This window comes from Manis pentadactyla, chromosome 16, assembly GCF_030020395.1.
Source record: "Manis pentadactyla isolate mManPen7 chromosome 16, mManPen7.hap1, whole genome shotgun sequence".
Classification (NCBI taxonomy): Eukaryota; Metazoa; Chordata; class Mammalia; order Pholidota; family Manidae; genus Manis; species Manis pentadactyla.
The window spans coordinates 62,675,080-62,696,095 of NC_080034.1; the positions used below are offsets into that span (position 1 = coordinate 62,675,080).

Here is a 21,016-nt window from a genome sequence, read left to right on the forward strand (position 1 = left end):
GCCCTGTCAGAGTCCATATTCAACAAACCACAAGTAAGTCTATGGCCCCACTGTTTGCCAGGCGTAGTGCCAGATCTATTGCAACATTATGTCTTGAATCTTAGAAATTCTCTTAGTGTTAGTATCCTGATTTTAAAGGTGAGAAAGCTGGGCTTCTGAAAGGTGACGTCCCTTACCTAAGTATTTATGAGCCCTGAAATTCAAACTCAGGATTACCTGGCCTGTGAATTAATCAAGAGTGTTTCAGCAACTCCTGGACTAAAGAGCTGGCGAGTGTCTTAATGAAACCAATATTTTGGTTTTGCCTATGGGAAAAAAATGAGGCCGCAGGAGACTGGGCATCCTTCATGGGATTTCTGAATAAAAACAAAGGAAGCCACTGAAGTCTTACAGGGTGATGCTCCAGCACGGATACCAGCTCAGTGGCTGTGGACTCCGTGCACAGTGTGTTCATAGCCATGAGGACAAGTCAGGTAGCAGACAGCGTCAGGGAAAGGAGGGGCGGCAAGAGCCAGTGCACCCCCCCCACCCAGCTTTCTCTCCCCAGTGCCACTTTAGAACTCCAAATGCAGACACAGTGATCAGTCTCTAGACTAGGCTTTCTAAACTACGGTGGAGGTGGGTAGTTAGGATTACCTTCACATTTAGAAATCATTTGTAAAGGGAATAGAGGTGGGAGGACATCTATACTTTACGCAGTGTTATCATGACTCAAGTAAATGTACAGCTGGCATTTTCACTCCCAATTCCAAACATCAGAGGGAAAACCTGTGGATTTTGGCATCAGACCAGGGTATAGATTGGTTGTTTCGTACCCAGGGAAATGTGAAGTTTGTTTCCGCTTATGAAAAGTGGAAGCAAGCATACCTGTCTCCATGAGATGTTAGTGTCCTTTCTCTATACTTTCTCCCTCTCTTTCTTGCCTTTGAGGGACCAGATTTACTTTTGGAATTACAAAAGGAGGGGTAATTGGCCCTTCCTGAAGTAAGAGGAGAATTTTGGATTTATGGCCAACTTTGTCCTTCGAGGCTTTGCTAGATTTGGTTCCTCCCTTTTTGAAGACAAGAAAATTGGGTATTCCCTGCTTATCCCTAGTTAAAGACATAGTGAGGCAGTAGTCATGATGGGAAGCTCCTGGTACAGGAAAACCAGCAGGAGACTGGGAAGGTGAAGACTGTAATCCTAACTCCTTAGTACCTAGAACCTACATGATCGGTATCATCAGCATCACTCGGTCTGTTACAGTAGGTACCATGAAGTCTGAAATGAGATGAGAGGGGGGAAAACATTTTTAAAAACCCCCTTTGAAAGCAAGAATGTCACAAAAGACTAAGCTATAACCCCCTGTATAGAGTTTTATCCAAAAGACCTTGTAACCTTGCTTCTTCAGGGAAAATGATCTTGTTTCTTGAGTTTTTGATTAAACCAAAATTACTCAATGGTTACCCTCAATTACTTTCTTTGTGTATAGATTACCTTAATGTCACGAATGTTCACCTGTTCAAGGAGAAATGGGATGCCAACAAAGTGGATCACCACACCGACAAGTATGACAGCAACAGTTTGATTGTACGTAGAGGGCAGCCTTTCTTCATCCAGGTTGACTTCAATCGTCCATATGACCCCAGAAGGGATCTCTTCAGAGTGGAATATGTCATTGGTGAGTGCCACATGCAAGCCATCACCCATGTCATCATAGTCTTGATCTCATGGTAGAGAGAGTAGAGATCACATAGTAGAGAGGGGTTGATATGAGTATAGTGGTTGCATCATTGCCTAGACTCATACATTAACAGTTAGCTGAAACTGGGATTACATGTAGCTCCTGGACCACCCTGTGTTCTGAGATGGGTCTGTATGATGCCATCAATAATTTGGGCCTACCTACCCAGGGAAAAATCTTGTATAAATCAAAGTGAGTATAATTGGTACAAACTATTAATTAATTAGATTATTTTTCACCAAATGGTTTTGGCATCTTCTACATCTGACATTTTAATTTATTACCTCTGCCCTCATGATTTAATCAGTTTCATGTGCTAAAACTATTTGCTATTCTAAGTGGACAATCTCCATATGAATATTTCCCAAACCTTGTTCTCTAATCTAGTCCCATGGATGGTCCATGGCAAATAGAAGTCAAATAAAATTCATTAAACATTTTGTACTCCAATCTCCTTTTGGAGGTTGACAATGCACATTAGCTTAATGGTAATGGGCAGTGCCATTTAACTCTATTTGGTTCTGTGTTTCTCAAATTAACTTGATCATGGAACTCTTTAAGTTATAGTTATTAACATTTGACACATCATAATAAATATTTCTTTAGGAATTTATAAGTGTAACAAGTAAACACATGCACAAAAAGGCAAGGATGGCTCAATCTCAGGAAATCTGTCTATATAATCCTATACATAAATAAAGAAAAAATATCAGGCAATCAAATCAATAGTCACTGAAAGGAATGTGATTATATTCAGTAGCTGTTTTTAGAAAGAAACCTTAAATAAAAGTAGAAGAAATCTCCTCAATTACACTAAACATTACTGACCTCAAACCAACAACCTTTGGTGTCCTAAGTGCAAAAAATTAATAATTTTAATTATAATAAGAAATTAGAGAAATCTGCTATCACCATTCCTTGTTTTAAAGAGCATTGCTTTAAATGATTTAACAAATGAACAATGTAAGGGAAACATCTTTTGGAAAATAAATAAAAATTACATTTTGCTAATGGTATGATTGTATATATAGAAAACCCAACAGATTCAAGGAAAAAAGCATAATATTAATAAAACATTGTAGGATGGTTAGATAAAAGATAAACACATAAAAATCAATAGACTTTCTCTTTTTTAGCACTAAGAACCTAGAAATAGAAATAAGAAAAAAAATCCTATATATAAAAGTAGCTAAAATTATGCAATGTAAGAAAACACACAACTAAATCTTAATGAAAGACATGAAAAACCAGTGAAAAGGCAAATATGTTCTTGTATATGAAATTGCAATATTTTTTTAAGTCCTCCAAAATTAATACATAAGTTTAATGCATTTCCAATTAGAATCCCAGTGGAGGTTTATTTTTAGACTTGGATAAAATGACAGAGTTCAGCTGAAAGAATAATTACTTGGCAATAACCAAGAAACTTTACAAAGAAATAGTAATAGATCATTTTCTATCAGAAGCATCTATCAGAATATACTATAAATAGTATTTAGTAGAACACAATAGAGAATCCAAAAATATATCTCAGTATATAAGATTACTTTATAGAGTTGTTGGTTTAATGGAGCAAGAAAAGTATGTGGGTTTTTGGTTTTTGTTTGTAGTTGTTTTAATAAATAATGCTGAAAAAACTAATATTTTGTACTTTTGTATCTTAGTATATATTTGGTATATATGTCATATATTTACATATAAGTACATGCATTTGATATGTTTTTAATATATATTTACATATGCATATATAGTTTTATACATATGTGAACATATTTAGTATGTACATACCACAATGCTACAAGTGACCATACATATGACCAAATGACCAAAATATAAGTATATGACCACAAATATCACCAATAAAGTCAATGGACAAAAGATAGATCTAGAAAAATATTCCAAATACACATCAGAGACAAAAGGTTAACAAAGAAAGCAAAAAGCTCTTACAAATTGACAATATAAAGACAAGCAATAGTGCACATTTCATTAACTGCTTTCTCTTATGTATGTGAGCAGTGTTATTTCTTATGTGCTATACAAATAGTGGAAGGTTAATTAGTAGTATAATTAAATAGGAATGCTCCCAGTCTCTTTCAGACAAACCATTTTACTACAAGTGTTCAGATAAATTAGGTAAGTAGCAGGTCTTTATCTACAAATGTGTGAACCTTCAGGGGTTTTTTGCCTTATGAAACTAGGATTTAAGAGGATTATGCTTTTGAGGAATGGTATAATTGTTTAAAGCACAGTGTTTCAGGTTGATAGCCTTGAATTGAAATTCCAGCTATAGAAAAGTGAACTGTTGATGCTAATATAGATACTCTGAGCTTCTATTTCTTTTTTTGAAAAAATGCATATAATTTCTACTTACCATGATTGTCATGAGAATGCACATAAACAAGGCTGAATAAATGGTAACTATTATTACTAAAAAAAAGATAATAAGACAAACAATAGAAAAATATGCAAAGTACGTGAAGAGACAGTTCACAAAAGAAAAAATCCAAATGGCCAGTAATCTTATGAAAACATGCTCAACTTCACTAGTAGACTGAGAAAGCAAATCAAAGTAATATCTATCAGACTGGCAAAAATTTAGAAAAGACTGCAATATCTGTTGGGGGTATGTTTATAGAGTAAAACAATGCTGAGATAAATGTATAATTTAATAACCTTTTTAGAGATGAATTTGGCAGTTCCTATTAATATTAAAATGACATATGCCCTTTGAACCAGCAATTCCACTCTTAGAAACTGATACCAAGGTATTTAAAAATCGAGTTCATACAGATGGGTATTATTTATTGCAACATTGTTTATATAGTGACAAAAAAATAACCTAAAAATAAACATCTCTTAGTAGTGGAGTGGTTGAATGTATCCTGTTATAGTAACACAATGGATTGTTACTTTAAAAAAAAGAATGAAGTAGGTCTATGCCAGATGACTTCAAAGAGAGAGAGTGGTGAGAAAACAAAACGTAGGAGAGTGTACCTAAGATCTTCTCCACTGTGTGTAACTGCATTTGTGCATAAATCTGTGAAGTATTAGGAGTGCAGAAAAGAACATAGGTGATAACGTGGGTTCCTTGGTGGGAGTGTAGCCAAAATAAAAGAGGGAGAAGCCAAAGGAAGGGAAGCATACAACGAAGGGAGAAAAAAAGCAAGCATAATAGGATTATATGTGTGCATTTCTGTAAACTGACTGATCTATGTAGGAATACATATAAATAAATTAAAAATAAACCTAAAACTACACAACCCTTCCTAAGAAAAAAATCTTGACCCCTGACTACTTGAGGAATATGCTTGGTACTTACTTGCATTTACAGTGCAAATTCATATATAAATGTGGGGAAACCCAGAACGGAAGTGGGAGAGGAGCAAAGAGGACCCTGAGTTGAATAGACAACAGCAGTGATGCTTGTGTTCTACACAGGACTGTTTGTAATCCCAGCTGTGGGATACAGGAAGGGAAAATGGAATTACTATTCCTGTATGTTAAGCAAAATGAAAAAAAAACACAATTTAATTACTCTTAGGAAACAAACTGTTATTGCTAATATTTTAAAATAATGAGTACTTCAAGTGAGAAAGGAATGCACAACTAATATTTTAACAATAGTTTAAAATCTGATGAAAATTTATTCTTATTTCTTTCTGTAAGTCTATTAGTCTATCTCTTCTGTGTGTGTGTGTCTGACTAGATTTGATTACAATGCTTTGACATACTTATGATGGAATCATCAATCCACACATGTCAAATATCCATTTGTAAGTTCTGTTTCACAATTTTGTTCCAACTACACAGAAATTCTTGTATAGCCAAATATTTTAAGAAGATAGGACTAAGTTTTATCTCTGAATCGGGCTTGTATGAAGTCTGAGATTCTCTCACAGACCATTCAGAAGATAATTATAACAAGGGAAGTCTTACAAAGAATGATGATGTCTTAGGTTGGAGCCCCAGGAAATGGACTGTGAGGAAGAGATTGGTGTGGAGAAGGTTAACTGGGGAGTGCTCCTGGGGTCAACACCTGTAAGGGAGTGAGAGGATCCACATGGGGCAGATGGAGGGCTTGCACTCGGTGCATCCTGCAGGGAGCCCTGGGGCTGGACTGGACCTCCAGAGCCACCCAGTCTTGAAGCAGAAGCTGGGGCCTTTTGTCTCCTAGCATTGACTGGTCATGGCTACACTGTCCCCAGGAAGGGGTAATTAGTGTGGTTGGCTGTCTGTGGCTGAAGGCAAACCCCTGAGAGCAACTCAGTGGGAGCTGTGAGCCGCCACCCTGCAGCATCAGGGGAAGTGATGCCTCCATCCTGAGCAGGAAGGGTCTGGGCAGGACACCACAGCATATGTGATAGCCTTGAAAGTCCTCCTCTTTTTCACAAAACACACGGTGTTACTTTTGTTCCTTCAGTAAAAAGGTAGAGAAGAGGAAGCAAACCACACGTGCCTTTAAGATAAAAATCTGTACATTTTAAAAGTCAACACAAATTTTAAACCCTTCTTAGAGCCCGTATTGTGTGCTTTCAGAAGTAAGCTGCATTGCGATGTGTACAACCTATTATAGCATCACTATATTTGAGGATATTCTATTTCCAAGTTTACTATATAAACAAGAACTGAAAAATAACAAAATTCCACACTCTACTATTTAGTGAATGAGAAATCAAACACATTTCTAATGGGTCTTAAAGGACTGATAGAGGATTTCTCCTGACCAGTGTCCTGTCTGTGTCTCATGTCACTGGGTGGATTGCTGTGACAACCTCAAGCCTTACCACTGCCATAGTTCTAAGACTGAATAAAGGAACACTGGACACTCAACTGAGGCTCAGAAATAATTCTCTTAAAATGCAGTACTTGTTTCAGTAGGATGGAATAAAACTGTGGAAATTAAATTTTAAAAGTAATCGCTGTAATGAGAAGAGACAAGCATCGAATGGGAGCTGGAAGTGAAATCGAATACAAAGGTTTATATATGCAGGTGCACCTCAGTTTCAGGAAATTGAGGATGTGAACAATCGTGATTTTTAAAAAACAGAAAAGAGCATTTTGTAAAAAAAAAAAAAAAGACTCAAATACTTGTTTTAACGTGTTTGTAGCAGGATTAGATTTATCAACAAAGATCAATTTATGCACTACTTTCAAAGAATATAATGATTGCCTGGAGCAAGCTATCATCATATTAAAACTACAGAAAAAATAACTTTCCACATAATTGCTTCGAGTTTGCATTCAGTTCTTGATCGTTCGTTCTCGTTTTCTGCGGCATTATATAAGCTGTGATAGGCGCCGTTAATATGCTGGTGTTACCTTTGGTTACTGTCTTCTGAACCTAGATCGTGGGACTTACTTAAAAGTGATTCTGCCTTCAAATCAAGTTTTTTTCTAAGTATTTAAGTAAGTGGACTCTCTTGGCGGGTCCCAAGTGAATCCACCGTCTGCTGGGTTCTCTGAGTAGAGAGGTTGAACGGGGGGAATGATGCTTTCCTCGGCCAGAGCTTTGGGAGCCTGCACTGCAGATGGCCCCAGGGCTGGGATAACTGCGAGCAGCAGCTGCCGGCAGAGCACAGCTCTCTCTGTGAATTAGGTGGGAGGTGTTCATGAATTTGACGAGGTGGGTGTGGCTGAAAAATGTGCCTGGTAGTCTGTGGGGCCTTTTCTCTCTTTCCACCTCTGAGCCTACAGCCATGACAAATCATGAAAGGCATGAGCAGAGCGTTAATTACAGGTTATGCTCACCTGTAGTTAGAGCTGTGAAAATTTAGGAGCAGCTCGTGGTGTTAATTTGCTGTTACTTTAACACGGACTCCCTGCTTCTGTGATACTCTGTAGAGGCAAAGTCATTCTAAGGAAAGAACTGTGAGCTGTCTTCCTTACCAGCTATCGCCCTCAAAACCACACACATTATCCTGCCAGTGAACCCTCCCAAGTAATGACAGAGTCCATGTGCAAGTTTCTGTTTCCCTGGAGTCAAAGGGTTTGAGGCCAGCTTCTTGGAGATTGTCTTGACCTTTTCCTCACTTCCATAGTGGTGCCCACGGCTCCAGGCTTCTTGTTTCTAGTTATGGCAGAAAGGAGAGGGGAAGGATGGTCAGCAAAGCCTTCTTTTCGTATCAGGAAAACAAAAGCTGTTCCCGAAGCTCCCAGCAAGCTTTGCACGTCTCATTTGCTGCTCTTATGTATAAGAGAAGCTGTGAAATTATTCCATTTTTCCAGTCTCTGCAGAGGAGAGGGACAGGGAGAGCTGAGAATGCATGCAGCGGACCTAGAGGTGTGAGCTAGGAGTCACTCCCAGCTTTGCCATCTGTGAGTAAGAGAACAGCCCTTACTGATCACATTGAGGGAGGCTGGTTGTTCATCAGGTACCCGAGCATATTCAGGAGCATTTCAATTACACATGTTCTGCATTATTAACCCTATGAAACACTGAAATATCCTCAACACTTCATTTTTCTATTTTACTTTTTTCTTGAGTAGCATTTAATGAAAGGCAGCTGCGGTGCCATACTCTGATGTCTGATGGGAAACCTGGAGATTTCCCAGAGGACTTGAGACTGGAGGAAGGGTGATCAAAGGAGAAAAGGTAGTAGCCTGGATTACGGCAGCCATGGTAGAGATGGAAAGGAGGGGTGGGATTTGAGAAATACTTGGGAGGTAAAATCTACAGGACATGTGATTGGGGGGTCTCTGTGGGATGAAAAGAGTAAAGAGTCAGGTGTAGCTCATATACGCTCACATATATGAATCTGAAGATTAAGAAAGAGGTCTGAGGTGGATTTATGGAAATTAGGATATCATACTTTCACAGAACATTCAGAAAAAGCAATCAATTGAGAAGTGAACTGAGGCTCAAATCTTAGGGAAAAATAGCTTTAAAAGAGTCAGTCCCGGAGCTGGAACCCTTGCAGGAGACAAAGACCTCATGATCAGATTAAGTAGAAGCGAAAGCAGGGAGTGGAGTGTCATTAAATCCAAGAAATCTGGGTGTTTAAAGAAAAAAGTGCAACCAGCATTATCAAATACAGCAAGGTGCAGTGAGGTAAGCACTTTCCACTGGACTCAGCCGCTAGGGAGACACGGGTTACTTCGGGAGAAATCAAATGTTAATGGTCTGAAAGTAAACGAGATATGAAGACATGGACATAAAAAATGTGGATTAATCTTTTTGGAGGAGGAGAAGAAGAGAAAACTTGAATGGCCATTCAAGAAGCATGTGGGTTAGCGAGGGGTGTTTTGGTTTGGGTGTTTGTTTTCGGATTGGAGGTACTTGAATGTGGATGTAGGCACATGGGAAGGAGGCTGAAGCCTCAGGAGAAGCACTGGGTGACCGCGGGAGAACGCAGGGAAGTAGAAGCACAGAGTGGATGAGGGACAGACTAGGAAAAAAAATCTCTTCTCTGAAAGCACTGGGAAAGGGGCGAGAGAGGTGTGAGTATGTTAGCTACGGACAGGAAACTGATCGTCATGCCCGGTGACCTCAGGTTTCTCCGACATGTAGGAGTTGAACAGGTGATGCATGAGTTGAGGAAGCAAATGACCATTGCTTATATCTGACAGCATCACTCAGATCCTTTAAGAGTATGTGTTCTTATGGATTTTAGTTCAGAAAGTCCAGATAAAATCACCGATGGTGATTTTCATGGACATAGCAGTTTTTCTGCTGAGATATTTCTTGCCACAAATCAACCAGCTGGTAAGATGCAAACAAGTATTTCTTACCCTATGCTCTTTCTGCTACATGATGGCTCTTTTCACTATTTTATGCTGTGTTGTAATGAAAATAGGCTACCTGTTTCATCATTTTGAAGTAACATTTATATAGGATGTCATTTCAAATTTTTGCCCATGTGTGTTTCTGCATTGATGATCGGTGTGCTCATTTTTAAGCACCTCTGTGAAATGACTAATAATGGCATCTAAGAAACTAGGCCAGTGTTTCCCAGAGCGTATCCTCTATGAATACATCATGTGATATGTTCCATAAAAAAGGTCCTTGGTCAGACACATCTGGGTCTTGGTGTGCTTCAGACCTCTTCTTGGAGAATCCCCACACGCATTAGTCTGTTAAAGGTTTTAAGGATGCACAAAGTCAAAAAGCAAATCTTTAACCTAACACTTCTGTAAATTACTTTACCACAAACACCACCGTATTTTTATTTTCATAATACTGTTTAGTAAAATGCAGAACTCACTCTAGGAAATGCTGAATTACCATTGCAAATTACCTTCATTCTGTAGGTAGAATACTAAAGAAGGCAGATGATGGAGCTTGAGTGGGTTTGTAGTCTATATGGTAATTTAATATAAAAATCTGTTTTTTCTTTTTGACACTTGAGTTTTTTTGCCAATGATAAAATAACTATGAATTTGACATTTGTAACACAGTAACTTTTATTTTTTAAAATGATTAATTTTCCTACATTTATATACTTATTTTCCAGATTTTTGCTCTGCCTCTTTTATCATAAAGTCAATTTATTTTTAATGTGTTTACTGGACTCTTACTGAATACTTTCACGTGTAAGACACTATACTGGGACTAGAGTAGTAATACATGTTCCTCCTCTGCCCTCAGAGAGCCTGGAGGGAACAGCCTGAACAGTAGACACTGATTTCAATGCCAGCCTCTTGGGCAAAATGCTTGGAAAGCACCTCAGAGAGATTGTGCAGCTGGTTGGAGGAGTCCTCTGGGAAGAGCTATTTGAGCTGGGTCTCAAAGAATGAACAGGAGTTGACCCAGTGGAATGGAAAAAGTATATAGTCTAGGAAAAATGGGAAGTTCAGTAGAGAAAGAACTCTTGGAAACATATTGATGGCCTTGTAAACCTTGATTAGAAATTTAGATGTTATTCGATAGATGGTCAACAACCTCTATGGAAGTTTTAAGCAGCATATTTTAAACATCTGAGTTTTTCTTTTTTAGATTACTGTGGCAGAATATAAAAGATCAACTGGAGGGCTGAGCTTGTTGTCAGGGACATCAGTGAGAGACTGGGTCGGGGGAAAGCCTTCTAATAGGTGACAGAGTAAATATGTACTCTATCATTCTGTATGATTTGTCTGTTTTTTTTAAAATTTGCTAACAAGAAATAGTAAAATTGGTGTTTTCTTCCTTGCACAGTCAAGTAAGACCCACCTGTAATAAGGTGATGCACCGTGACCCAAGGACTAGCAGTGTATACAGTGACTGGCCCTTTTTGGAGTCATTTCAGGGATGACAGCTCATTTGATAGAGGGCCCTGGAGCAGCAGTAGTGGTGGAGGGTTTAGAGCCAGGCAGACCCCATGGAGTCCTGGTTCCACTTACAGCAATGACAGAATCACTTAACCCCTGAATCAGTTTCCTCGCCTGCCAACAGATATCATAAGACTCACTTTAAACAGCTATTTGTGGATTAAAGGTGATAATGTACACGAAAGCAACTTTTTGTTTTCACAGCAAAACTGGGAAGCAGGGAAGTAGGAATAGCCTCATGGAAAATCTGGAAGCCAAAGTGCACAAGGATTGCATGACTTACCCAGGGCTGTGCAGTGAAGGGGGGTCCCCTATCCCCAAGTACCTCTCTGACCATTAGTATCAGAGCCCAGCGGCCTGTCCATTTTGACCCTCTAGATGAGGACAGACACATTGTCAAGTGCCAAACTCATAATAAGAGAGTAAAATTAATCCTAGTTATCTTGTTTGGTGGGTTAATTCACTTTATTCTGCTCTAATCTCCTTGACTGTCTCCCTGTAAATGGAGACTGCCTAGCTGGACTCTAAATGTGGGTGGCTCTTCAAACAGCTTTCTATGGGATCAATTTCTCCTGTATTATACATTCCCCCCAAATGCCCACGCTTTCCTGGGTCTGAGAGAGAAGGCTCCCACCCTCCCTTTGAGTCATGAGCCCTTGCAGTCTTTGTAGTCAGATCAGTGGCACTGGGAGAGGGTCTCTCCCACAGTGAAGGTGAAAGACTATTGCTACATAAGAAAACACAGCAAAAAAGGCAAACAGGAGGCCATTGTTCTCTGTCTTTTCTCTCCTGATAGCGCAGCAAAGATAACAACCACCGAACCTCCAAATAAAAATATCCAGTGTCTACAACATCCATGCTGGCAGCTTAATTAGTCAAATAGGAACCCTGACAGCCCACAGGTCAAGTTCTGCCTGGAATTATTTGCCCACAGTTCTAGCTGAAGTACCAGAGGCTGTTTAATCTCTAAGTAGGAGGGACTGCCATTTATATTTCAGTGACAGAGACCTGCAGGGAGTCCCCTAGGCCCTGCTGTATGACCACATCCCATCCTGCAGAGCCTGAGTTTCTCAGCAAAGCTTAGGGCCAGCTGGGGAGTAGTGCTGTTTCCTAACAGCAGGTGTCCTGCATGGAGCCCCGGGAAAGACTGCAGACAGTGAGAGAGTGACTCCTTCTCTCCGCTCTCCCCCCTCTCCTTGTTATTCCCCCAATTGGCCACCGCCCTCTCTCCTCTCTCTCTATCTGGACTGTGTCTTACATTGACCTCTTTCACTCATGAGAATTCATAACCCTGACTAATTGGCACCCACATAACTGAAGCTGTACTCCACCAGAAACTTATGGTCTGAACCCAAGGATTACTCAGCATGGGCATTCCCTGGCTTTTCTACATAAATTCTAAGAAATCCTTGCAGGCTGTGAAGTTAGGGGTGAAAAAGGTAAGGGGAAAACATTTAATGAAAACTAATGTGCCCACTGTTACACCTTGACCTTAAGTCTCCAATCTGTGAAAACAGAGACAGTGTCCATGTGGAATTAAACCCTCTGAAGAAAGGAGCTAAGTGGACTAATTATTCATAATCTGTGCCCTCTCTTCACTTCATGTGTGTGTTGTAAAGATTGATGAGGTACTAACTGGAAACCTCTCTGAACTCCTTAGTGATAGTTACTTGCTAATAAGGTAACCCAATTACCAGCCTTATTTTGAATATTGCAACTGATAGGAAAGCTGAATTCTTACAGTATTCCTTAAGAAGTATAACTTTCATAAAGTATTATTCTACAGCAGCCAGAGGCAGACAGGTATTAGATGACCACAGACAAGCTATAAATAACATACCTCTTTTTTTTTGCCATCCGTTCCACTTTTCCTTTCTTCTCAATATCTCAGCCTGTCTGACCTTCTCTATCATTTATCTTACTTTCCATCTCTCTCTGCTTCCCTCTTGCACTTGCTGTCTCTTTGTTCTTCTCTCTCACACACACATACACACTGCCCTGTGGATGAATGTTTTGGTATTTACCCGTTAGTTAGGGGAGTAACAGGAGTCACCCTCAGGGGGCGGCTAGAGCAATTTTTGTGTCTGTTCAGTTTTCTTCAGCCTTCAGGAAGCCATCTTGGACGCTTGTCTCTGGCTAAAGCCAAGCCTGGCTATTTAGAGGTTCATTTGCTGTCCTGTTGGAGGTTCTTCAGAGAGTCCTAATATGCCTTCTTCCATTTCCCTGTCTACTTCCTTTCCATGAATCTTTAAGTGACTTTATAACATCCTGTCTCACATCTGGAATTCAGAAATTCATTGAATTTCTGAGAATCCTCTGCTGTGTCTGGCTCTGCATGAGATGCCATAGGGGATTGAAAACACCATCCTGCTTTAAAGAGCGTGTGGTGAGAAGAACTCCACACAATTAACAAACACAACTATATTGTAATCAGGTGCTAAATGGACACAATTCTCTGCCAGAAAAGTGCGACAGAGGCAGGCAGGCATCACTCTGAGCAGTTAGGAGGGGCCTAGGCTAGAGTTGATTGGAAGGGTCTCATGTCAAGCAAGTAGACCTTGAGGAAGTGGGAATATCACAAGAGGGACAGGGAATGTACCCCCTCCAGGCTGAGAGGAAGGCATCCTTGGAGGTCCAGGTGCTTATTGTTTTGCTTGTGTTCACGTATTTCTAATGCAAAGAGAATCCTCGGTTGAATCAAATCCCACAGGTATATTTGGTGTTTGGGCACCACTCACTCACGAGGCTCCAGAGTGTTGTGCATCTGGCAGTGGTAGGGGAGACCCCTTCTGGCAGGTCCATAAGGGATGTGCTCACTCTGGGGTCAGTCTCTATTTTTTACTTAGTGAATCTTTGCACTAAATGGAATTCAGAGCTCAGGTTTTCTGTTTATATAGAGGTGAGCTGTGGCATCTGGATTCTCCACACAGCAGAATCATTATCCTTTCTAAACAATCCATTTCATCGTGTCAGGTTAAAACATGAGGCCTGAAAAGCTATCTTTGTTCAAAGATCAGAATCTCATTAACATGATCAAATGCAATTAAGTCACTGAGTTTTCAAGAACAGTTTAAAGGGGCCTCAATGAATGGTGTAGGTTACTGTGCATGTGGGAGCTCAAGAAACTTAAATGATACCCATTCACCTTATTCACCAAACATGGCTGTGGGGAAAGAACAGAGGGGAGATACCTGTAATCCATGCTTTCCTGCTAATCTAAAGATGATAGATTCTCACACTTTGAACTGTGACACCAAATATACTTAAACAATATAGGTTTCTGGGGAGGAATATGTAGAACAATGATAAGATGGGTTGCAAAAAAACAGTTTTTAAATCTCATTCATTATTTATTCATTCACACATTATGTCCACCAATTATATTTTGATGAACATATGATTGCCATTGGCCAAATCTATAGTCAGGTAGAAAGGCAACTGTCCATATGAGACATAAAAACTGTTCCAGCAACAGAATGTTGAATTCCTCCACTGTTGTTACTCTTTTGAATTAATGCATAACATCCAAAGCTCCCCTGCAAAATGAAAGTGCTCCAGGACTGTAGATAACACTGTCTAACTGGCCCTGTTTATAAATTTGCACAAGTTGGCTTTGCAGAATAACTACCTGACACTCTGCAAAGAGCAATGTCCTATAGAAACAAGATATTCCAAGGATAAGTTTTGAGAGAAAAGATGAAAACCATGAGTTAGAAGAGGATGGACGAAGATGCTGAGAGCTGATCTTATGTTTAAGGCAGAAACCAGGAGCTGAAGGAGGAGGAGAACTGCCTGGGCATAACTGCCCACTGAGCAATTGGGACTGGCTGCTCTGAAAAGCAAGCCTCCCTAAATGTCTTACTGTGTGCATTGGCTCATTGCTAAAGACGATGAAACCAAAAACTTGCTGCATTTCATGGAATCACAGAATCACAAATGTTAGGGTGCTGGAAGGAATCATAGCCATCACTTGCCCAACCCACTTGTTTTACAGATCTAGAAAATATGCATATCCAGTAAAAGGTTCAAAATGCATTCTTGCACAAGGTCAGCTCAGGGCCTGATGGAGCTCAGTGGGCCACACCTATCTATGGTGACCCTATAGTTTATCCTCTAGACCAGGACACTTCTGAGAGAAAAGGAGTGACTAAATAGACGGGATCCTAGGTAAATGCGATCCCTGTTTTCCTGCTGTGTCCTTATCAAACCTTGAATATATGATTGTCAAATCGGAGCTGAGGTAAGAGGAAGCTACTAGAAAGCTAGATGAATGTAGTGGGGAAAAGGGAGTAATTTCATGATGTTAGCAATTGGAATAAGTGTCCAAATAGGGCACAGAAAGTCCATTTCAGTAAGGGAAAACATCAGGAGCTGAAAGCACTGGATTAAATGGGATGCAGTGTTGATTTGGCTTTGGGAATGAAAATTGGGGATAGTAGGTTCATCCAGCATGGGTGAAGTCAAGCAGAGACATCCATTCGAGATGACACAGGCAAAGGGCATAAGACCCAGCCACAGGCATGGAGTTGGAAGCAGGCACAGCAAGCCATCTGAGGCACAGTGAGGACTTCTTTGGCTTCCTCACTTCAGGAGCAAAGAGACCCAGGTACCCAAGGGGCTGAGTGCAAAGGCCTCTAGCAGACGGGAGCGAAGCCTCTTTGTGTTGGGGCTTTGCAGGATATTTCTATAGTATTCTATGACCCCCTCAGGTTTCTTGGGGGAGCAGCCTTAACTTCATTGGTGTAAAATCAGATCACCTAGGAAAGGACTAGGGGGTGCCTGAATGGGCACTAACAGAAATCTGGGACAAGTGGGGGAATGAATAAGCCAAAGTCCCATGAGTGTGGCTCAGCTAGTATGAAACCCAGGCCCGTGGTCATTCTCTGTGCTTGCAGCGTAGCTATAGGAGGCAGTCACAATGACAAACTACCTTTTATGTATGAGGAAACTGAGGCAATGGTTTTCCAAATGTATGAAGAATTTTGCACTGCCCACTGGGCAGCTCAGAAATTCTTACCCTGCAATTTCCTCTGGGCCTGCCTTCCCTTGCAGCTCCTGGTCACCAAACATCCCCACACTGCGACCCGTGCCTTTGGCAACTCATGCTAAGGAACCGGTCTCAGCTAACAGCTGCTGGCAAGAGTCTAGTAGATCCATTCTTGCTAAAATTTAATATCTGATTAGACTAATTTTACTTTCTTTCACGTCCATATTTACTCTTTATGGAAATAATTCCCTAATGTCTTAAATGAATAAATTAACATCATTGAATTCCATTCATTGCTCCAATTTGGAGAGGGCTATGGGCTCACTTCCCATTCAGTGAACCCTATATCCTTTGAAGACCTTTCCAGATCCCAGGTCCAGCCAACATCAGGTCAGGAATGCTAGGACTAGCTAGTAATCAGGATCTGAATTTGAAGGCCTTTAGTAAGGGAGAGGGGATGGATGAGACATGGCTACTGACTGAATGTTTGTATCCCCATCCATTCCAAATTCACATGGTGGGGCTTTTGGGAGATAATTATGCTTAGATGAAGTCACAGGGGTGGGCTTCATGATGGGCTTTGTATCCTTTCAAGAAGAGGAGAAGACTCCTGAGCTCTCTCTCTCCCTGCCATGTGAGGACACAGCAGGAAAACAGGGATCTGCAAACCAGTAAGGGGGTTCTCACCAGGAATCAAAACTACCAGCACTTGATCTTGGACTCCCCAGCCTCCAGACCTGTTAGAAATGAATGTCTGTAATGTAAGCCACCCAGTCTCTGGTTTTTTGTCATAGCAGACTAAGCCAGACATCATAGAATGTGCATCTAAGGGGACTGATACTTCCTTCAATCAGTAGCTAAATGAAGTGTGTGCAGTATTTCACACTATAGCATTATCTGTGTATTTTTCTGCTTGGAAAAAGTCATCAGCACAACACTACCAACTCTTCAAATAAAGATTTCACGCTTTCCATCTGTACTTACAGGAACCAATGCTATTTCAGGTACTGCTTCCTTGACTGGGAAAATACAAAGGCAAAACACCTTTCCCTCTCAACCCCGTAACTGGCTTCCAAAGGGAGAAACCACATTTGATGTCCAACAGCTCAAGCTAGATTGGCATACATGCTGTATGCTCACTGGAAAATTAATATACAGGATAAACAAGAGCTCTTAGTATTCTGAAGCAATTAATTTAAAAAAAAATAGATGAAAACAATGTTTCTGTGATTAAAATGATGGAAATGAAGTAATGGAGACAGCTATGGTGGCATTTTCCATCAAACAACTTTTTTATTTGTGCAACATATTTCTAAGTGATAGGAAATGACACACTGTCTGCGTTATTTCATTTCCATCATTTCTGTCTCTTCTAACTTTCCTAGTTGTGAAACAAATTGCTTTAAACATGTCAAAGGCACTTGAATGGAGTGTTAGCCAAATTTTAAAAATAAAGATGATTCATAAAGACAGCACTTGTGTTTATAACTATCAAGATAAAATTTCAAGAACAAAAAAATCACAGTCCTGATTATTTAGGGCACAAGTATAAGGTAATCATCTTCAGAAGTTAGAAAGAAATCTCTTTCTGCTCTCTGCCTCCTTCCCCCTAGATTTATAGGTCACAGGAAACCTGGGTGCTCTGCGTTCTCTGTTCCAGTGATTTACTGTAACTACCAGCATATCGATCTCTTCAGCCTTGGATTCTGTTTGCATTATTATGCGACGGGTTGAGCTCCTCACTGACATTTTGCATCTCACCAGTTAGTCCTGTATTCTTTTACAGCTGATATTTCTTGCAGGGAAAGACATTATCATGAAATTGTTAAAGACAGAGCATTGCCTAATGTAGGGCAATCAGGAGGATGCCCCCTCAGCATAGACTTGTGAAGAATTGATATTGTTATCCTAAAGAGAAAAAGCTCAAAAAAATATGATAAGAATTTCTCATCATAAGAAATTTCAAGACCTACATCACTGATGGTTTAAGAATAAAGGAGAATATGATTATATAGAATAATTGCACCAACAGTGGCTACACACATTCTGTTATTGAAAAAGTTTTTTAAATTTTGAAATAAACCCCACTTCACAGTAACTTTACAAAAATTGTACAAAGAGCCTCTTTTTTTCCCAGAACCATTAGAACATTAACCTGATTTCCCATTATCACTGAATATTTTAAACACTTCAGTATGTATTTCCTATGAGCAAAGATAATCTGTTATACAGCCATCAAATTCAGGAAGTTAACATTGATACATTATGATCATCTAATCTTCAGACCCCATTTAAGTGTCACCAGGTGTCCCCATAATATCCCTTCTAGCAAGAGGATCCAGTCCAGAATCACATGCTGCATTTTGGTGTCATGTCTTGCCACTTTAGATTTCTTCCATTTGGGACAGTTTCTTAGTCTTTCTTTGACTTTTATTGCTTGATGCCTTTGAAGATTATAAGGGAGCAGTTTTGTAGAATGCCTCTCAGTTTGGATTTGTCTGATGTTTTCTCATGATTACAGTCAGGCTATGCATCTTTGGCAGTAATATCCCAGAACTGGTGCTATGGTAGATCCTACCTGTGAATCCTAGCTGATTGCACATTATTTTTTCCAGATCACATTACTAATGATGTTAACTTTGATGACTGGATTATGACAGTGTCATAGGCTGGTATCTTAGCTCATTCAGACTGCTATAACTGAATACCATAGATTAGATGGATTATAAAGAACAAACATTTATTTCTCACAGTCAGTTTTGAAGTCTGGGAAGTCCAAAATCAAGGTGTTGAGGTATGACCTTGGATGAGGTGTGACTTTGGATAAGACAGTTTCTTTCAGCTTAGGCAATTCCCAAAGAGGACTGACCCACTGAGAACCATTCTCTGGCGTTGCTTTGAGCAGGTGCAGGGGTCTCTCATTCCTGGAGGGGTCTCTGGCCAGCACATCCAGACTCCAACACTGCGGTGTTTGTGGGGTTCTCTACTGCAAAGTTACTCTTTGTTCCCTTTGTAACTAAAAAACACTTTACAAGAAAGTACCTTGAGACTATGAAATTATTCCATTCATCATCAAAATTTTTATTGATAGAATGATTGTTATCAGTATGAATTCATGATTTCCTCTTTTAGTTAAATGGGTTACTTAAATCTGTTACTATCATTCACTAATTTAATGTTCAAATTGTCCTAGATTTTGCCAGTTGGAAACTCTTCCAACTGGTATCAGCATTCTTACTTTCTTATTTTCTGGCACAACAAAATGTTTTAGGTGCATCTTGTATTTTCCCTGCCCCAGCCCTAGAATCAACCATTCTCCATGGAGCTCTGTTTCCTTCTAATAGAAGGTAGTATTTAGAAAATAAAACCTGAGTTCTAGGTGTACGCATTGTTCTTTTACCTCCTTCAGTATTTCCCAATCTAATCTAGGTTTATCTCACTGATCATTGTTTTTGCTTCCATGTTATTCCTATGGTGACCCCTGACCCATGATCCCTGACCTTCATAACACTTCTCATCCTTGATGTTTCTCCTAATTCATGCCTGAGAGGACTTGAGTGAGTATGGGTATAGGGCAGATGATAATATCAATCATAAAATGACATTTAGAGAATCTTCACAACATGTCAAAAATGAGCTTTTTTTGTCCTACTTTTCTATTATTTCTGTAAGGACTGATTACAATTGTAGTGGCTTAAAACAGCAAAACATTATTTTGACATTAGGAACATGGTAATGACTCATAAAGGTGCAATGATACCTTAAGCCCTTAACCAAGCTCCTCTCACCTAATCTCTTCCCTCAAGGAGGGATCACTGGAATTCAGACCCTGACACTGGCTGGTCCTGGTGTTCCTGGCCTGATGCCAGGCCTGGGATCTGGAAAGTTCTTGGAAGCATACAGGGCCCATTGAATGGGAGGTGAGGACAGTAACCCATCCCTCTCTCCAAGTTGTATGCAAATAGTGGAATTCAACTATAGCAGTTGTTCATTTAAGATTAAAGAATTACTTCCTATAAAGGGTAAATAGGGAAGTGAATAGCAGGGCAGTACAATTAGCCTTATCAGCAACTAAAATTTTAGCAGAGGTGGGTTTGTTAGACACTTGCCATTAACTGTTAGCTTAGATCAATTCTCCCAGAATGAGTGGTAAATGTTTGTTTTCATGGAATATCCTGTGGAGGTGTTTGGCCACCTGGAACCGCCGGGGAAGGCAGGACCAGACGAAGTTCCCATTCAACAGACTGTCTGAAACTTCAGAGTATGTGCTCTGAGTTTGGAGTAAAATTTGGAGCTTAAGGGTAGTAACAGATATTTAGACACAATTCCTTTACTGTGCCATTTTTCAAAGGACTGGACTTGAGTGTCATGCATGGAAGGCTAAACTGTACACAGTCTACAGATGAAGAGGTACTCAACAGTCACCTTTATTTTAAAAGGTTTTAGGCAAATCAGTAGGTAACAGGTTCCTGGAGGAAATGAGGGAAGATTGGAATACAAACCAAGGCCCTGGAGGGATGTCAAGAGCAATCCCCCTCCCCCTCCGAGTGTCCGTAGGGAGGGCTCCACTGGTCCAGTCTAGGATGTGGTTCCTTTGCACCCTGTGTTTTAGCAAGCCTTCTCATGGTCACTTATATAGTTGATTTATGTCACTTGTGAAAACAAAGCTTGGGTACAATTATTTTCACAATGCTTTAAATGTAAGCAATTAACAGCTCATGAAGCAACTATGAACATCGCACATATATGAACTAATAAAATGCATGTTGTTCTTTCTGCTCATCCTTCAAGTTCTATCTCTGTTGCTATGTCTTCAATACAGTCATTTTTCTACTCCACCAGCAGTCCACTCTCTACGTCTCATGTGGCATTAGTCTTCTGACTTTCTGAAGTACAGCCTAAACTTGGATGTTTGATTTTAAACTCACTGAGTACAGGAAGTATATCACATACATCTCATACCCAGTCCTGTCACCTCCAAGTTAAGTGATATTACTTTGCTCATAGTAAATATCTGTTTAAGTGTTTATTGAGCAGGTGTTGTCAATATCCACCTGCAG

At 40.0% G+C, this 21,016-nt stretch overlaps 1 protein-coding gene and 1 non-coding gene across 2 annotated transcripts in view; both read left to right on the forward strand.

The window, feature by feature from the left end:
• The window catches only part of F13A1 (coagulation factor XIII A chain), a 154,618-nt gene that overhangs the window by 10,837 nt on the left and 122,765 nt on the right, over positions 1-21,016 (forward strand). The window contains exon 3 of the mRNA XM_057494210.1: positions 1,472-1,660. Within this exon, the coding sequence (XP_057350193.1) occupies positions 1,472-1,660 (189 nt within the window). The remainder of the gene's footprint in view (positions 1-1,471; positions 1,661-21,016) is intronic.
• On the forward strand, positions 3,701-3,829 carry LOC118930341 (small nucleolar RNA SNORA19). Its single transcript, XR_005032004.1, has one exon. It is a non-coding gene; the product is annotated as a small nucleolar RNA SNORA19 (small nucleolar RNA).